General features: G+C 42.4%; 1 protein-coding gene across 2 annotated transcripts; it reads right to left on the bottom strand.

Annotated features, from left to right (window-relative positions):
- Window positions 1-405: 405 nt before the first annotated feature.
- plekhf2 (pleckstrin homology domain containing, family F (with FYVE domain) member 2) lies at window positions 406-19,058 on the bottom strand. Of its 2 annotated transcripts, XM_069719935.1 has the most exons (3): window positions 18,903-19,058; window positions 3,920-4,037; window positions 406-2,032 (listed from the first exon to the last, which is right to left on the bottom strand). In XM_069719935.1, the coding sequence occupies exons 2-3, from the start codon at window positions 3,936-3,938 to the stop codon at window positions 1,281-1,283; spliced, it is 771 nt and encodes a 256-aa protein (XP_069576036.1). In that variant the 5' UTR covers window positions 3,939-4,037; window positions 18,903-19,058; the 3' UTR covers window positions 406-1,280. The 2 variants fall into 2 exon arrangements, with proteins under 2 accessions (XP_069576036.1, XP_069576037.1); XM_069719936.1 differs by lacking the exon at window positions 3,920-4,037 and having other exon boundaries at window positions 18,903-19,055.
- Window positions 19,059-19,572: the final 514 nt, after the last annotated feature.

Raw genomic sequence — 19,572 nt, 5'->3', positions numbered from 1 at the left:
CGGTCTGGTTCGTTGAAACGCAGTCGACCCGCGAGGCAGAATCAAAAGCTCGCAGGTTGTGGGTTCACAAATACCCCGTAGTGACATAAACGCCCGCCCGCCCGCCCGCAGCTCAACCCGACAGCCGGCGTCCGCCTTTTTAAGCCTGGACGCCCGGTTAAAAGTGTCTTTCAAGTGGTTTCCAGGAAAAGTCCAAAATTGAACTCTTCCTGTCGGACGGGGTCGGTAATCTCCCAGCTCTGCCGTTTGCTGCTGACACGCGCGAGACCAAAACACCGCCCCCGTCCTGCGCTCTGTGGTTCAGCCTATCGTGAAGTCCTCTCGTGTTTTTGGTTGTTGGGATTTTTTTTTTTTTTTTAATTTTTTGCAGCCTGGTTTTTATAACCTTTTTTTCTAAGTGAACGCTGAGCTAAATGTTTCGTCAAGGCACGACGTGACGGTAAAAAGGCAAAAAGGGTAGAGTTACTTTTTTTGGGAGCAAAACTCACAGAAGTGTGTTAAAGCGAGACAAACACTCACTGTGAGACGAGCTTGAGTTGATTTGTCAGAAGCAACTATATTAGGTCAACTAGAAAAGCTACGGGTTTAGAGTAATATCTACATTTTTGTTATCTATAAAAAGGGAACAAATTTACAAAATAGGGAAACAACAACAACAACAACAACAACAACAAAAGAAATGCCAGAAATGTGTTACAATAAAGTCCCGTTTGGTGTAAAACCTGAAGGACAGAAGAGATTGAGCCCAAACATTTGATTTTCCCTGCAGAAATCACAAGCAATCACCTTGTTTTAGTTCATGGAAACAAAAATAAAATAGAAAAGAGAAAAAAAAAAAAAAAAAAAATTTAAGTTAAGGAGGCGGACAGAGCAGCGGGAGAGTTTCTCATTAGCACCTTTTGCTTTCTGTAGTGACTAATTGCGGCCAAATTAAGAAGCCGAGAGAGCCGGGCGGACTGAGCAGAGTCACTCGGTAAATTCCTCATTTCACTGACGAACCGCTGTGTTCAGGAAAATATCTGTCACTGCGGGAATTAGAGAGAGAGAGGAGAAAAAAAACAACAACAAAAAATCAAATCTTTTGGTTTGTAGACGAGACTGGAACTCCAGAGTGAATTAATGAATTAATCCTCAGGAGGTGGAAGTCTTCTCGGGGGGGGGAGAGAGAGGAATCATGATTCAATCATCGGGGAGGGGGAAAAAAAAAAAAAAGAAACACAACGGCAACATCAGCAGAGTACTGATCCTCCCGGGCCGGCCGTCGGGAGGAATCGGGGCCCTCAGTCGCTGCTGTCGTCCTCGTCCTCATCGTCCGACAGGTTGCCGCTATTGAACTTCGATCCCGGCCGGCTGATGGAGTCCGAGCGCGGCGCGAGGCTCCCCGACGTCAGCTGCACGTAGCAGAACTCGCAGACGCGGACGGGTTTGGACGACTGGCTGGGCAGCAGGTACTTCTTCTCCGAGCACGGCCCGCACACCACGAAGCCGCACTTCCTGCAGTGGTGGCGGCGGCTGACCGGCGTGAACTTCACCTTCTGGCAGCGCATGCACACCGACGCCTCCGAGTCGGGCACCCAGACGGCGGCGTGCTCGCCCGTCGGCGACTTGCCGCTCTTCTGCAGCAGGTCGCCGACGCACTTCCCGATGTGGTTCATCCACTCGGACTTCTCGGTGGCGGTGGCGGCGTAGACGGCGAAGGACTTGGTGGGCGTCTTGATGAGCCAGCCGTTGCGCAGGTCGCCCTCGTCGGGCACCTTGTCGATGGTGACGCTCTCCAGCGGGATGATGTGCTGCTTGTTGTACTTCTTCTTCTGGATGACGATGTTGCCGTAGACCAGGATGTCGTTGAACAGGAAGAACTGCCGCGCCTTGGGCTTCTTGCGGCAGAGCTTGGTGAGGACGCCCTCGCCGATCAGCACGCGGCCCGGGATGGCCAGGGGCTGGCCCGCCGCGCCGAAGCAGCCCTCCACCACCGCGATGCGTTTGGAGTTGGCCTCGCTGTTCGCAAGCCGGTCCACCATCTTCGCCGCACCTGGAGGACGATGACACAGGGGAAAAAAATAAAATAAAAAGAGAGCCGGCTTGAGAACATTTTCAAACCGTCGGCTCCGTGGTTTTCAGTCAAATGAGTTATTGTCTCCTCAGTCGTTTTAACGACGTTACGGACGCCAGCGGCAGAATGAGTTACAGTAATCTTTCGTTCAAATAGCTTTAGTGAACGTGAATCGGACGCTTGCTTTTCTTGTGAAAACAGAAAAATAAGAGACGGAAGTCGGCCGAATTGTTAGTTTGATCCCCCTTTTTTTTATTATTATTATCCAGATTAAACATAAACGCTGCTCTTTATTGTTCACATAAATCCCACTTCACATTTTCCACTTATGGTGCAGTGACTCTGAACCTACTCACTTCACCAACCACTGTAATTCATTCAGTTCACGGTTTTAAAATGCTGCCCCCCCCCCTCCCCCCGCATTGGTTTCAAATCTTGAAAGCTGGGAAGTTTGTCGATAACAAAATAATAGTTTCCATGTATTTCACATGGCTCCAATTTCCCATGAATTGTAGTGACAACCAGGATATGAAACAAAACGGTCCAACATCGTAGAATAAGTCAGAGGGTCGAAGGAGGTCAAAGGTCACCTACGATCTTATGACGCCGCGTCCGGCGAGCCCGAAGCGTCGAGCGCCGAGCCGTGACCTCGGAAAGACGCTCGGAGGCACGGCGACGAACGACAGCGAACGCGGGTGAAGTTCATCCTCGGTTTCTTGCGTTAAATAAATAATAAGAAAACAACAAAAAAAACCTGTCGAGATTCATTCGCCGTCAGATCCGGACTTGTGACTCGTGCACAGTCTATTATTTATTCCTCCTCCTACCGTTAACACGAGTACATATATTTTTTTTTTCTACATTTTATCTGGCGATTTCTCAGGCAGCTTCGCCGCTGGTCTGTTCATACGCATTTTGAAACACAAAGCGGAGCTGGGCTTTTATCGACAAACTCGACTAAATCACCGCAAACAAGAGCGCTGAAACATTGCCGAAGTCAAACCGACCGAACGTCAACGACAGCGCGGCATCGTCGGCGCCTGGGAGGTAGCGTTTGTCGGGACGGGTCGGGAAAAACCTCTGCGGGTGAATTATCTGGTCGACTGATCGAATGAAAGACTAATCGTTTCAGCGCTGCCATAAAAACAAATCAGAACAAAATCCCCCACGCGAGGCAATCAAACCCGGGCAAAGCTGCTGTGATCAGAAATGCTTTCCCTTCTGAACTTTCCAAACTTCACGAGATGAAAGTTTCCATAATATCTGCACAACAAACAAACTCCCGAGTCTGTGATGTGATTTTTTTTAATTTATTTATTTATTTTTTGTGTGTGTGTGTTTGTTGTCGGTAAGTGGGTGGACCGCACTCAAACAAACTCCCATTACGAAACTAACTGCAACATTCAGAAAACAAAAAAGCGTCGGGTGTTATCGCGCTCTCGGTTCCCCGCCCTTTTCGAGAGAACATAACCGCACGGCTCGAAAGCGACGCTAATTAGCCGGCAGATGCCAGCGGAGCCCCGGCCGGGTCTCCCCGGCGATCTCGCGCACTAATTACCCAGACTGAGCTGTCGCTGAAAGCCCCCCCCCCCCTCCCTCCCCAAAAGGCCGCTGACACGTGCAGAAAAGGACCAATAGCAACAGATCTGAATGTATTTTTTTTTTTTTAAATATTGATTTCCGGCTCCAACTACCAAGTATTTTCATTGTCAATTAAATCAGCCAACCATTTTATCCGTTAATTATATAATTGTGTACGGTATAGAAATGCGATGTCCTAAAATCGCTTGCATTGTCCAACCAACGATAATAAACGCAATGATTGCTTGATAAATTAACCTTGTATCACTTTTTACAGTAAGTTACCCGCTATTGACTTGTTCATTTTCCAAACCGCCGTGTCCACTGGGATGAATGTCCACAGGAAAACTCCACGAGGACGGCGAGTAACCGTTTTTCTTTTCTTCAACGCTGCCAAGCTTTACTGAAACAGAGGAATGAAGAAGTTCCAGAGGGAGGAAGGTCTGACGAACGCAATAATCGGCTAAATGGCTGCATCTCGACCGCTCCGCTCACAATGAAATGGAAAAGAAATCACGAGGAGGAGCAGAACAAAGTGTTGAAATTTAAAACGTCCGTTTGGCAAAATCCTTCCAGCGTTTCAGAGGCAGTGCTTTGACAGCTTAAAGCCAATCGAAAAGTCACTTGTTGATTCGGTACAACGTTTCAAACACTTCCAAGGTTTCCTCGGTTTTAATGACATGAGAAGAAGAAGAAGAGACTTTCTGTCCAAAATGAACCAGAGGTTTCGGTGCAGTATAATCCATATTAACCGGTATCATAGAACAAGCACGCGTCACCACTCCAATTACTGGGAATAATTATTGTAAGTATGTTCACAGGGCTCAAAGCAACCCACACTCTCTACTAACCCAGATTACAGGCTCATCTAATTAAAAATGAGAAACCAGCGACATCACGTAAGCAGCGAGCAATTTTCCATTTACTTTATCCTTGGCTCTCGACCTTTTCATCTTTCATCGCTAAATACATACGCCGAGTTCAAAAATAACAGGAATTATTTTTTGGGGGGGGGTTTCAAAAAGTGGTTAAAGTTGTGCGTTTCCTTTCTGGACTTCAACTACTGAGCTCTGGAAATAAAGACTCTGAACTGGGTGGGATTTAAAATAATAATAATAATACTGAAAGAAATGCTGATCTGCCCCAGTCCCGCACGGTGCCATGTCATTTGTTTTAAGGAGTATAATTAACAGAGAAGTGCTCAACTGCTGGCGGACACAAACTTCAAAATGTACCAGAAAGAAATCAAAACTGCTCACAGGCCAGAATGAATGAACGTATTTCTAGTTTATTAAATTAGCCAAAACTTCTTCAAACTCTCACATTAAGAAACGTGGATTGTGTTTAAGTGCAGGCAGCTGCTTATTCCACCTTTAAATGATTTAACAATGTGATGATGAGAATACAGCTGGACGTATTCAGCGGGTGGTTCAATTCAAAAGCGGCCTGGTTGAGGAAGATAAACTTCACAGATGGAAGCAATTATTTATTTTGCATTACGTTGACGTTCGGCGTCAAGTGTCCCGCCTAGGGGACAGTTCGGATGTAGCCCGACTGAGCCGGGTCGAACACCAGCTAACAGCAGCCTGGCCAAAGTGTGGATACCTCCAGGGTTAGAGGTTTGAATATCCCAGGAGTCACTTATTATTGAAAATGTAATCCTACATTAAAAAGGTTTAATTGCACGCTTGCATGTACACACATTTTTTTTTTTTTTTTACACGTTTAAGTAATCTGCCGTGGACCGCCGAAAAACAGCAAATTAAATTGGTCTTACCGGGAAATATCAAGAAAACGCTGGCCATTTGCACAACTGTAAAAAAATAATAATAAAAATAAAAAAGAAAGACTTACCTAAACTATTACTTTGATTGCCAATTCTTCAGAAATGTCAGAATACAGGTGAAATCCCCCCCCCTAAGTCTGAGGTGACCTTCAACAATCTAAAGTAGAAAACACTCCAATATTTAATATTGCTTGGTAAATGCCTCGATGATTCGCATATCGATTATCAGATTTGCTTCAGTTTAATTTTCTCTCGTTCAACTATTCACCTCATTGTTTAAACTCCTCAGTTGCGTTAGAAATAGAAGCACGCGTCATATTGGGACTTTTCAAAGTACATCCGATTGTTTAAATGCCAGGCTTCGGCTTAAATTTCTCTCTGGGAACAGTCCTGAGTGCGCACGCTGATTTGAAAACTGCAGCACAACCCAGAATTTTTATACATTTGATATTCAGCCGCTTTAGTCCGGCGACGAGTGCCACAAAATACTCCTTGGATAATCCCACAGAAAATGAGAAAGACAGGCTGTAGCAATAATGGGAGAAAGGCCAAATAAATCAGACAATGAAAGGCTCTTTTCTACCCGGGTTGTTTTGGTAGCGTTCGGCTGGAGTTTGTTGCTGTGAATGTCAATGACGACTGTCCGTGCCACCTTAGGTTACAGCAACAGCAGCGGCTTTAGATAAACCCAATGATTAATTCATTGGGAGCGCCGTCCTCTCTCAATTTACAAGATCTGGTTAGGATCCCTTGACTTTACAAAAATAGGCGGCGCAGGGAACCGGCTTTTTTTTTGGGGGGGGGGGCGTAGCCATTTTTCTTTAGAGGAAGAGACAGACTCGGTAAAAACCTGACCTACGTATGGTTTATTTAACATCAGATTCAAGCCATCTCACGGTCGTAGAGTATTCCCACGTCTCGATTTTGATTGACCGCTAATTAAAAAGGTCCCAGTGTAAACAGATAAAAGACCTTCAACTCGGGAGGTTCTTGAGCAGCCGCGCTGATGCTTCACCGCACGTTCCTTCATGCAGAGTGTACTTGTACTGTAAAGGGGGATATATAATTGCGCATGAAGGGGTCACGGCGTTAAAGATGTTGGGAAAAGACTCGGGAGATAATTCAGTCATTTTGACCTCCGTGACAATTCGGCGTTTTGTGCGTTTGAGCTTAAACGGTGCGTGAAACTGCTCTTTTAGCACGACTCAGCCCGACGACGGACAATGAATCCATCGAGTGTTCCAGTGAAATCTGTCACTTAACTATAAATGTCAATGCATGAACCGCTCGGTATAAATCCAACTTAACTTCAACCCTCGCTGTAACAATCCTAATAATAGAATAATAGAAATAATTGGGAGGCACTTCAGCAACCTGGTGAGTAAAAGCCACGATTGGACGACTTCTTGACCCTCCTCCCCGACGCCAACACGAACCGTGATCGGTCCGGGCCGTACTTGCAGTTGATCGCCGAATCTGACGTAGCTACAAGTGCGGAAAAACAAATATATTCTGCAGTCTGAGGCTGGTTTTATAGCTCGTAGCATAAATAGGCCAACTGCCATGTGGGATAACACTGGCCTTACCAAACGCCAGAGATATACAGCGAGAAGACGTTGTTGGGTAAATAACGAGAGAGAGAGAGAGAGAGGGTTTAATCATCCACCACATAAACTCTTCATCGTGACCTGCAGCTAAAACCTCCAGCCGGTACCACACTGGGAAGCCCGGGAAGGAAGGGGAAGCGACGGGTCAGACGAGGAGTGAAGCGAGAAGGAGCGATTTCTCTCGGCTGCGAACAGCAACTGCAGAAACAAGGGCAGCCATTTATCCTGAGGGAGGGGGGGTGCGCCAACAGGAGGTTTTACAAATTCATCGGCAGTACTCGGCAGTAATAATTACCGAACGCAGCACACGCATTACACATTAAGGTTTTCAATTTGGTCTACATTAAGAGGAAATTACTCCATGAGAAAACATTGAAAGCATTATTGTGGTCAAAGGTTTAGAGAATCCTGACAAATCAGGGAAAACGCAAACTATTTTGACGATGGAATTATTGCTTTAAATCATTTTCACGCAAAGACGTGCTTCTACTTACATCTTAAAATGTTTTGCTTTTCTTTGTCTCACTATATATATATACACACACTAGATGGATGTGAGTCTTTTAAGTTATGACCTGGAGATGTAGAAGCTTGAACAGGCTTTTTTTTTTTTTTTTAATTTTTTTTTACTACATTTTAATAAGTCATTCATTACGCAAATAATGAATCAATAAAGACTTAACCAAGAACTAAGAATTAACAAGTAATTCATTGCGACGTTAAAATAATCGCAGTTGCAGCCGAAATATCGAAATAACAATTCCAACATGCTGCTGGTATTGTTTACCGTGTTTATTATGTTGGCTTAGGATGCTAATAATTGATTATCGATAAAGGTGTCCAAAGTAAAGCTGCGGCCGATGGGACTGCGATTCGCTTTGCAGGTGTTGATGACACACCACAGCGTGGGAAGGTGTGGTGGAAAGTGGTGTAAGTGAAGAGGGCATGAAGTGGAAAAGAGGACGTGGCAGATCCCCCCCCTGAGGGGAACATGGACGTCTCAACCAAATGTCATCGCAGTCCGTCAGATAGTTGCTCATTTATGTAAAGCCTTCAGTGGTGGACCGACATTACAGAGCCCTAACAATAGCTTTTAACCACAGCTGCTGTAATGATGTAAAAGCTGTGTCCACTGTGAGGATTCACCTTTTTTTTTTTTTTTATTTTTATTTAAATGATGCATTTATAGCACTTTTAGATATACATACCCCGTCTGACTGAAAAGTAACCAGTCAAGTAAATCCAGTTTCAGGTCAATTTATATCGCTTTATAAATCAACTCGTCTTCCAGTAGACAAAGCAAACAGCATTTCCATCGACGTCTGGCTGAGCTCGTAGCAATTTCCAACACAACAGATAGCTTCTCCACGCGTAGTTTTCTGAGTGTTTAGGACAAAATAACCGCCGCTCAGAAACGCAAAACACATAACATGAATACACAGTGAGAATCTAAACGTCCAACGTGCCATTTCTAATTAATAATCTTGCAGTTTCACTCGGTTCTCTGTTGGGAAAAATCTCTCCAGAGGAATTACTAAAATTCATAATCAGGCAGAGTTGGATAAATCAACGTAGTTATTCTGTGGCGTCGTGAGACGAGAACACACTTACGATAATATTCAAATATTATTATCATCATGAGAAATCTTTTAAATTATTAGATAACTGAACAACTGACTCCTAACTTGTAGACAATGACCTTATTAGCACCATTTGTTATCTCCCCCCAAAAAAATTTAAGTTTTAATTGAGTGCCTTTGTAAGTAAAGATGGGTATTCTGCTGCAACAGGTTTCAATACTTTTAAAAAAGTGGTTCAGTTTTTAAATTGCCTGAAACTAAATTAAAAAAAAAAAAAATTTAAAAAGGAGAAACTGTTTGATACGACAAAAGCTTTGGAAGAAAAATCGCTTCAGGGATATTTAACAGAACGTGACCCACAAAAACGAAGGAATTGTATAATTTTTCTGGTATTTCCTTCTTTAAAAGTTGAACTTGTGTGTGAATAAGCTGTTTCCCACCTGCAGCAGACAGGGTTATGTGGCATGTGTGCGAAACCTAATATTTCCAGATACAGGAACTGAGAACGACAAGGTTTTTTTTTGTTTTGTTTTTTTATCCCCGCCTACACTTCTCAAACCTCTAAAGTCCCGTTTCCAATGTTTCCGTACATTTTCAGCCAAGTGGTACGCAGGAATGACGAAAGCAGTTTACTCGGGTCGTCACAGCCGCCTCCAGTTCCATAAACACTCGGGAGCACGAGAAGCCTCACGGGAGGGGAAAAAAAAAAAACGGAGGCAAGTATAGCGGCGATTAAAAAAACGCAGTCACCGCAGAGGGCAGGTCCACGGTCACAATCAGTAATAACAGTCCAAACTTCATGATCGATGACACTTCAGCTGCACATCAGTTTCTGCCAAAACAGTCTGTGCTCCCTTTAATCCTGAAATGTCAGGCTTGTGTGTGTGTGCAAAAAGGTAATAAATATCAGAAGTTATTAGATTTTAACAGTCCCATTACTAACTACAGTATCTCTTTAAAAAGGAAAATTGCTCAAACCAAACGAATGCGCCGTGAACATTACATAAATATTTGCACTGATAAACGTGCAAACAACTTTCTCACAGGCTAAAAAGCAAAAGTCATTCATTACATGACCACAAAAAAGCTTTTCGGTCTGAATTTTATGCTCCTAGAAAAAGATCTAAACATTTACAGCATTTGCTCCCCCGCGACCTCGAGGCTGCACTTCAAACGCTGATCAGCGCAGCGATTAAAACGCCTCCCCAGCCGAAACGCTTTCCCTTTTCAGGTCGGATGCTGACATCGGCAGTAATGTGATTTCCAGTGCACATGAGGAAACCCTTGAAGTGAAGGTTACCATGGCGAAATCATTGCATCAGCTTTCAACCAACTCAACGCAGCTACGACTGTAAATTCAGCTCTCCTGCAGATATTCAGATCTACTCCAAATTACAAGTCGTGAAGATTTCTTCATGAGCAATCGCATATTTTAGGTATGCAATCTATACTTGAATTACAATACTTCAGAACAGCTGGAAAGGCACTTCTGTTAACAAGGCAACAACTGATGATTCATTTCATCTTCTATTAATCTGCCAATTGCGTTTTGGATTGACTGCTTCATCTGCAAAGTTTCAGAAGAGCTGATGGTGTCTTCGATTGTCGAGTCGTGTTACGAAACCCAGAACCGATTAAATTTACAACTATACAAAACGGAAAAGCAAACCAGTGAATACTCAAGACAATTATAAAGACAAACTGCCAATTCAAAAGATTGAAATAACATCCATCTATTAACATCTTATTTCAGGTCTAATTAAGTCATATTAACTAAATTCCCATCCATTTCTGTTTCACCGTTTCTCTTGTTTGTGCACTGAGGCCTTTGTTCATTTGCTGCCAAAAAAGTTGACCATATGGAAACAAGAGCAAAAAACAAAACAAAATATTCTAGAGCAAAGGGAGTCAACAACAACAACAAAAATGACCATCTCAAGTGACTTTGAAAGTTCTTTAAAAGAAAATTCCAATTTCAGCAGTCAAACTATTTTGAAGCACAATCATGTCAAAATGCGAAAGAAAATCCTTTGTCGTCGACAGGAATGAACAGAAATCAGCCTTGATTATTGCTCAATCGGGCCGTAAAAAGAATAATAAAATACTCTTTCGACACTTTATCATTATATAAACTTTAGTCCCGGGCAACGTGACCGTTAAGTGTTCGGAGAAAAAAAACCTGCCAAATGTTACAGCTATCGAGCGGTGGTATCAAGTGTTTTCTTTTTGCTGTGATTTTTCCTTTTGCCGGGGAAAGCTGCAGCCCGAGAAAGAAACCAGTCGGTCCGAACTCGCTTCTGCCTCCTCTGTCAGCGGTGGGTTTAATCAGTCACTCGTACAGGTTGAAACAGATTCATTGCACAAGCCGGGCAACTCAAGAAACTGATAAGTCGAGTTCAAGTTCTGACGTGCCGACAACTCCCAAGAAAAAAAGGACCGGCTGTAAAAACAGACATTAAATAAATAAATAAAAAACAAAAAAAGGAAACGTCGTCTCCTCTACCGTCGTCGCTCTGTTCTGCGTCACAGTCATTTCAGTAAAAGTAGCTGTCGTAGAATTGGAATCGCAATCTGCACCGTTTCAGCCACCATTGTTTGAAGTGTCTGATGAAACTCAACAGCCTTTTGATGGTGCGTTTGCTGAGCGAGGGACACTCCAGCGCCCGAGTATAACACGGAGCCGAACACGATGTAGGACTGAGTGGAGAGTAAAACGAGGCTAAAAAAAAAGTGTCAGGGAGCAGTGAAACGATGAAACTTTACCCGTCGCCGTAACCGTGGAGACTACACGTTAAAGTCGGCTCAACTTTAAACGCAGTGCAAAAAAAAAACCAAAAAACGACACGGCAGCCGATTCTGCAAATGCCTCAATTCAGGTTTAAAACGTGAAAACGGTCGATTCTCCTCTGAACAGGCAGAGCAGGACGCTAAACGGCTGGCTAGTCACAGAAAAAAAAAGCAAGATACTGTATTTTTAGATGGTTTGATTGATTGTTCACTGTAAGCACGACACCGCAATTACATCGAGATAACGTTTATGGGTTTGTCACAGAAGTACCAGAAGTCAAATTTTGTTCATTGCGGCGCATTAAGTCCGTAAAGTTGTGTTCTTCTTCTTTCACTTCCAGGTTTGTTAAAAAAAAAAAAAAAAAGAAAAAAGGCTGAGTTAGAACCGACATCTGTTTCGTCAGCCAACGTGACAACATTTTCACACATACACACCCACTAAAACGCCGAGTATGAAACTGCATATTTACAGTCTGGAGGATTGCTTTGGAGAAGCTCAATTTGGAGCAGAAAAAGTTATAAAAAAAAAAAAAAAAAAAAAAAAGGGCATAAAAATGACAAGATAAAGCATCGTGGACATGATCTTTGGGTTAAAACTCACACTAACGGTGGCTCAGTTTGTAGCTCAGTTTTCTAGCGTTTCTGTGTGTTGAAAATGAGAGCGTCTGAACGGAGCTTCTGAGGAATGCGCTCTCCACAGGCCTCCATCTGTTCCTCTCGTTCTGCTGAAGTCGTGTGTGCAGCACACCAACCTTTGAGCTTTTCCGCTGCAAATAAACCCAACAGGTAGTGAGAAAGCTGCGACCCGGGGCTTCGGGTTCAGTTGTGCTGTCCACCCCCCCCCCTTGTTCCTTTTAAGGTTAATTTAGAGCAGCTTTCTACACGCAAACAAAACTATTTTATTTTCGGATCCCTGTACCCAAATCTCTCAGGCTCCTTCCTTATCAGAGAGAAAAAAAAAAACAAAAAACAAGCTGAGGGCAAGACATTTAAAGGTTATCGATGATTGTGAAGAAGCTGCAGCCGCAAAATAAATGTTGATTATCAGAATATAAAACTTTGATGACTACCCTCAGCGTTGTGCGATGACTGCAACTCGTAAGGAGTTTCACAATCTATTAAAAAAATAAAAAAAAAAAAAAATGACGACCACTGCCGATCTTAAGGAGCCTGGAGAAATAAAAAGCCCAATATGCTCCGCTTCGGGCCTGCTGCTGGCGTTGTGCATACATGTCCGTGCCACATTGGCAGTTCAATACAGAGAAGTAAGTAAAGATGCATTTATATAGCAGAAAATAATCCAAGTGCTTCACTACAACCGTGTTGCATCCCATTTTCTTAACCTCAGCATAAAATTTATTTGGGGATTATTTACATCCGGGGTGGATTAAACAACGATCGAGGATATTTAAACCTGTAACAAGCTCAGCTGTTGTCTTGGTGAAAACTGCAAAACAACATTTACCAGTACAGGACGTGAGCCTTTATCCTCCGGTGTCCTCAAAACGCCGGCAGTGGGGTGTTTACTTCTGTCTGCTAGTGCGAGTTTCCACAAAAATAAGAAAATTAAAAATCACACCCAGGCCACATTACAGGCAGCCTCACTCTCGTTCCAGGATGTAGTGTATAGTCGAGTTATTTTTAGATTGTTTTAAATATCGAAATCATCACTACACTACGGAGAAGGTGGTTTTTTTTTTTCTTGCCGTTTTACAAAGTGGAAGTACTGCTTCGACTGCAGTGTCACATTTCACAACTGGTCGTTACTTGCAAGTCATACCAGACGTTCGCTCGTGCGTCCGTGTCATATTTTCATGTCCGATATGTTTAAAGACGAGAACGAAGAAGTTACGTGAGGTTTCAGAACGGCTTCAAAATAGAAACCAGCAGAAGGGCGACTAAATTCAGCAGCGCGATATGGCCTCAAAGTATCATTGATATCTTTAGCTTGCGGAGTTTTTATTTTTTATTGCCCCCCCCCCCCCAAAAAAACAGTTTTGGCATGAACACGATAACAAGTTTATCTCTCTACCATCCGGCCTGTATTGATGGGAACATTTCTACAGAATATGAAGCGGTCTCTTTCTTTTTAGATTTGGCAGCATAACGTATAAAACTAAAAGAAAGTCTCACTTAACTGGTCGTGAAGTTCAGAAAAGGGTTGATTCCCTCTACGTTGCCATTTCTGTGTTTCCACTTTCACTTGAATCTATGTTTTCACTTCTTCTTACGCTCTTCTGCGCCTTCCCTTCCAAACTTTCCCTCTTTTGACGAAAGCCCCAATAACAAAAAAAAACCAAAAAAAACCTGCTGATTGTAGAAACAGATTTTAGGATTTTTCCACAGACGATCAGCTCCTGCTGTCTAATCAAACCATTCAAAGCGTTGCGAAATGAAAAACCTCTCGCACCCAGAGTTTCCAACAACTCTTCTTATAATGTGTTTTTTCCACTTTAAGGCAAGGAAATGGTGTGAGCTTTCTGTGGTCTGACACTTCTGCACTCCTGACATCTGCAGGTGAACCGACTTCTGCAGTATAAAAGGTGAACGTCGCTTGTTTTGCGCTTAAAATGATGTATCTACTTTTTACATGTAACAGGCACACCCCGTGTCTGTTTGAAAGATTTGAATATTGACGTTTGACTACCGACTTAAGTTAAGACTTGCTTTCAGACGTTTGTACTCGCATGCGAGATTCGTTTCTTGCCACTACAAGTTTGGGACACCCGTATGATGCCAGGCGTTGCACCCCGCCCTCAAATGTGGCTATTCGGTGCAGCTACAAAACACTTCTTTTGGAAAAACAAAGACCTAAACATGATGCAATGCAAACCAGGTTACTTCTCGTTACTGTGCGAGCTGGGCATATATTCAGAAAACTATCTGGCAGCAAGAACAAGCTTTTCCGTGTAAGACTGTAATGTCGGCCAGCTGACTAGTGACTGAAAAGCTCTGCTCAGGCCGCATGCAAATTAGAGAAGTGAAACTTTGACTTAATAAGAAACGCTTCAATACATGTTTTTGAGTAACTAAGTGTGGCCATATATGAAAATGAGAAGTGTAGATGTTGAAAGTGGATACTGACTTTATACACACAACTCTCCTTATTAGGTCTTGAAGTTTACTGCTCTAATCGAACCTCTGGCATGCGGCTAACGCAAAAATGTAATGGTTTAAACTACAATGACTAAGATGCATCTTCCAGACGTACGGAAAAAGGCCATCACAGTAAGATTGAGCAAGATTCATATGCGCTGATAACGTGGGAGTCGCCGGCAGCCTCATGATGAGGACGTTTCCGGTGTGTTTGTCCCACTTCAAATCATTTTTACTGCAGCAAAACGGGAACGTCAAGCAGACAAGAGTGATATTGCCGTGCAAAATATTGTGATATTAAAAGCCGTGTTGATTTTGATCATTGATATGCAGCCCAGGTGTACGAGTGGAGGTGTGCGGATTCAAACGGCACACTTTTCTAGATACTGCAAAAATTTCAAATTGGACATTAAGAAAAAACAAAAACAACCACAAAAAAAAAACCCCACTAAACACCAAGCGGGCACTTCCTCCACACGGAGGAGCAGCCTCTCCTCTCCGTCCACTGCTCCGCTCGCCGTGTCGACCACAGATGGCAGAGAGGTCGCCGTGGAAACGGTGAACACACTGAAGTGAAAAACAAAAGCTTTGCCGGAAAATAAACCTCTCCCCGTTTTCCAAAAAGTTGGGAACACTGTGTAAAATGTAAATGAGACAAAAGCCAAACACTGGTTTTTAACACTTTTTTTTTTTTTTTTTTTTTTTAGACCAATCACAATTAAAAAATAAGGAATTCACGCCTTACATTTTAAAAGTCCTTTTAGGACTCTTTAAATACTTATGGATACGCCAGCAAATTTTGGATTCACTCCCCAAAAAGTCCCAAAAATATGGTAGAAACTTGAGGAGGTGCATTTCCAGGATGGACAGACACTTTCAAACAGCTGTCTGTTTTCGAAGCAGGTAACTGACCGCGCACTTTTATTGGGTCACAAGCCTCCATGTAACGGAGAAGACAGGTCATTTTTTTTTTACTAACTAACCGCATGATCTCTTACGGGGAAATCTAATATAAATAAATAAATAAAAGCCAAGCTGTAGATTTTAAATCATATTATAATTATAGAGGAGTTTCAGTTGAACATTAATAGTAACTCACCCCTACAGGCATCACACCAAGCAGTACCTATTCACAGGTAATCTGTTTGTTTACCCGACGTGTCAGGGAGGATGTGACCTGCTTTTTTTTATGCATGTAATCTGCATCCATTTATAAACAGAGACATGTTGGATTATGCGCCGGGGGTTTGGATTACACAGGAAGCCCGAGTAAACTTCCTGCGCTTGCAGAGTGCGCGGCCGGAGAAGCGGGGCAGAGGGGTTATCGACCTTTCAAGGTGGTTCATTTTACTCGGCCTCGCCCTCGTCAGCTCTGGCGGAACTAGTTTTACGACGCTAAGACACAATGAGGAAGGAGACGCGAACCGATTTAAGAGATCGCTGTCTGGTCCGGAAGTTAAAAATATGGCTGATAAATCACGATGAACGTCACCTGCTAAGCGGTGGGTTGTGATTTACTGTCTGGAAATGGAACGTGAGGGTTTTTTTTTCTTCCCGAGAGTCCTTATCATACGTTCCCCAATAGTTCCTCATTTACATCTGACTAAGCTGATGGTAACTTCCCGGCCAGCCTCCCACTTTCAGTCCTCTAAGGAAGTCCATAGTGAGAATGCGTCAAAACACACATGACCCTTTCGAAATGTGGCATTTTTTCTGTGTTTAAAAAAAATCAGTGTCGGTTAAAATAGCAGAATTGGCCACTTTCTGAGTGTTGCTACAAATACAGCGTCTGTTTTCTACACTTTGATATTAATAATCTCACGTTACAAGCCTGTCTACTTAACAAAAGACAAAATCCTTAAATGCAGCACAGCTTTAGGACAAGTAATAGGATAAGTAATTTTGATAACTGGTCATATTAGCTATAAATCAATCTTAAATGTAAATCATCTGTGGGTACACGTAGTCATAATCATTCGAATAATTGCAATTAACAATATAATTGCCTTTTTCTGTTAATTTTATGCCACTCATGGTGATAATTGATACATATTCTCCTTATAAAGAAGAACAGATAATAATTGGCTTTGTGGTTAAGGCCTCGTTCAGCTGTTGTTATACAAATTAATGGAATTGATTGCTGCAATTATACAAAATGATGATGATGATTATATTAAAATAATGGCAGGCTATTATGCAATAATTGTGACAGGTCTCCATACAGGCACCTCAAATGTGAGGATTTGCTGCTTTTTCTGCTTTGCATTAGTGTCAACTGAATATCTTCAAGATAGACTCTTGATTGTTGTTTGGATAAAACAAGACTCATTTTTGGTGATTTCATGAAAAGTTATAAAGGTTACAATCAAAAAAATAACATCATAAGGATCAGTAATGCAGGCGTAGTCATGTGAACACAAATATTAAGGGTTGACACTCGGTGACACTAAGCTGGGTGGCATTTAAGCATCTTTATGAAGAAAAGTCACAAGTTTGACACTAATTATGTGTCTGAGCCAGACACCGAAAGCGTCAACACTAAACAACTGAAACACAGAGTTGAACAGAAATTGACAGCATAACCAGGCGCGGCAGTGCACAAGAAGCCTTCTTCTTCCTACCACCTAACAAGACAGATGAAAACACGAGATATTCTCTCACCCACAATTTCCTTTAACCTTTTTCTTCCTGTAGAGGTATTGATAAATAACAAGTAAAGCCATTTGTTTCCACACCCATTCACCGTGAATAGTTGTAGTTGACAACCATCAAAAAGCATCATACCGAGAGGTTTATTAAACTGGGATCCTTGAAGTAGATCTCGAAGCTCGAATATCTCTCCGTGCTCTTCGCATCTTATCGTCTGGTCTGAAGCCTGAGAATCAGCTGGACTTGAAGGCTGTGTTCAGTTTTGAAACAGAGTTTTGCCAAAATTTCTGAATTAAAAGAACACGCCAGAGCCTTTTTGTCGTAATAAACTACAGCTGCAACTAATGATTATTTTTTAAACATTCATATGCAAGTAATTACAGGCTGACAACTTCATTAGATGTCAAATAATAAGAGAAAGGCGTCTTCAAATTGCTTGTTTTGTTAAAACCAGCTGTGCGAAATCCACAAGACAAGTCAAGTCGTTCTCCAGTCAAATGCGACAATTTACCAGTTTTCTCGGTTTGATATCGTAGTAAACTAAATATTTTATAGGTCTTCAACTGTCGATTGGACAAAACTAAAGACATGAAAACATGAACTCCAGCTCTGATCGTTTGCGATGGGTAGTTGTCACTGTTTTCTGACATAAACGTGTGTAATCTATTTGGGATATAATAATCAAGACTATTTCAAATAATCAGTACCTGCAGAAATCTAAAAAAAAAAAGATAACCTGTTGTTTAGGAGTACCCGATAGAGCCGGCCAGGAATCCCTTTACTAATCTAAGAAGCATGTTTACTGGGTGTAAATGGATAATGGGAGCTTAACATAAACAGGGCAGACTTGCATGCGAACAAGCCTCGACCTTAAAATGCACAAAAACCTTCCTTTTTACGCGAGTAGCCAACTGAAAGCAAGAGGATTTAGAGCCGTGTGACCAAAATCGGGACTCCCACATCACAAACTTCCCGTTTTGTGCAAGAAAAAAACAAAACAAAAAAAGTTTCTCCAGCGGTCAGGACACCACTTTTACTTCTGCAAGAGTTGTAATGACCCCTCGACTTGATTATACGTGTTGCAACGAGGCACAGGTGGGTGGAGTGATGCGCAGAGACTCCCGTCCTACCTGGAGAAGCGGAGCTTAACTTTATAAATGAATCATACCTCAAAGCTGAGGAGCTCTTGCGTAAATGGTGCGTTTCCAGTCCGCCCCGACCTGCAGACGATAAATAAAAACCCACGATGACTTTATCCTGCGGGGCTCACGAGGGCAAACACAAAGCGAGGCAACGTCACCACGACTTGTTTTTTTAAAAAATCGCCCCCTTTTTTTTTTTTATTAATTATTATTATTATTATTAAATCTTCTTACCGAGGATATCACTCAAAAGTTTCTGTGACTTTTTGCAAGTCGGAGCGCAAGTTTGGGTAAAGTGGATTCAGTCGGTTAGCCAGTTAGCTCCGGAGTTAGCTTCCCAAACACGCTCATTCGCTGCGCCCCGGAGCGAACTCAACTCTTTGGTTTGTTTTGTCTTCACCTCCGCAAAACAAAACAGTTCGTCGATTTTTTTTTAAATTATTTTTGTACCTCTCGGTTTACGTCTTTTAGAAAAGTCGAAGTAGAGCTTTTTCTTTCTTTTTTTCCCCCTACTGCGCCGAGTTTACCAGCTAGCGCCTTGTTAGCATGAATGGGAAAAAAATAAAAAAAGTGTGACAGGACATCAACTTTTTTTTAAAAAAAACTGGGGACGCTACATACCCAACGGAAGCTCTTGTTGTCCGGTAAACTTTTCGCAGTGACTTGAAGCTCAGTTGTATTCCAGTTAATGCGAGTAAAGCAGTGCCTCCCCCCCCCTCGGAAACCGGCCGCAGACGGCGACGAGCAGCTGGAAACTCCGCCGCTGCCCCGAAAATAAAACAACAACATGGCAGCGCCGCGGGGCGTTCACGGACCACTGGACAAGTCGGGAAATGCAAGACCGTCCGTGTCCGAGCAGCGAGACTACCGTTTGTAACGAAGTTGAAGCTGCCTTCTCTCAAGGACTCTTTTCAAATGTGTTGTTTCTTATACTTTTCCGTACCACCGCGTTTATTTTTGACAGCTTCGGTTACGAGTTACTTTAAAAAAAATAAAAAAATAAATAAAAGTCACTAGTTTCGCTTAAATTTAAGCTGATAATGAATATTTAAATACGGGACTTTCACTTGTCATTTATTATTTTTACATTGTGGTGTTAGTACTTAAGTAAATGACCTGAGTAAATATTTTTGCACCGGCTTTAAGGTCAAAACAGTAAATACCAAGTACAATAAGGTCAAATTAAGGTTGTAGGTCGACACAACTCTCATTAATCAAATGCTGCAACCGTTTTCCACCATATGAATAAACACACAGAAATAATATTGATAATATTTAACAAATGCAGCTG

The sequence above is a fragment of the Brachyistius frenatus genome, unplaced genomic scaffold (genome assembly GCF_029030835.1).
Source record: "Brachyistius frenatus isolate BFR_SWC_R1_liver_20210118 unplaced genomic scaffold, ASM2903083v1 Contig_227, whole genome shotgun sequence".
Taxonomy (NCBI): Eukaryota; Metazoa; Chordata; class Actinopteri; family Embiotocidae; genus Brachyistius; species Brachyistius frenatus.
Note: the sequence above shows the minus strand (reverse complement) of the source record. Positions and strands in the feature narration are given on the sequence as shown.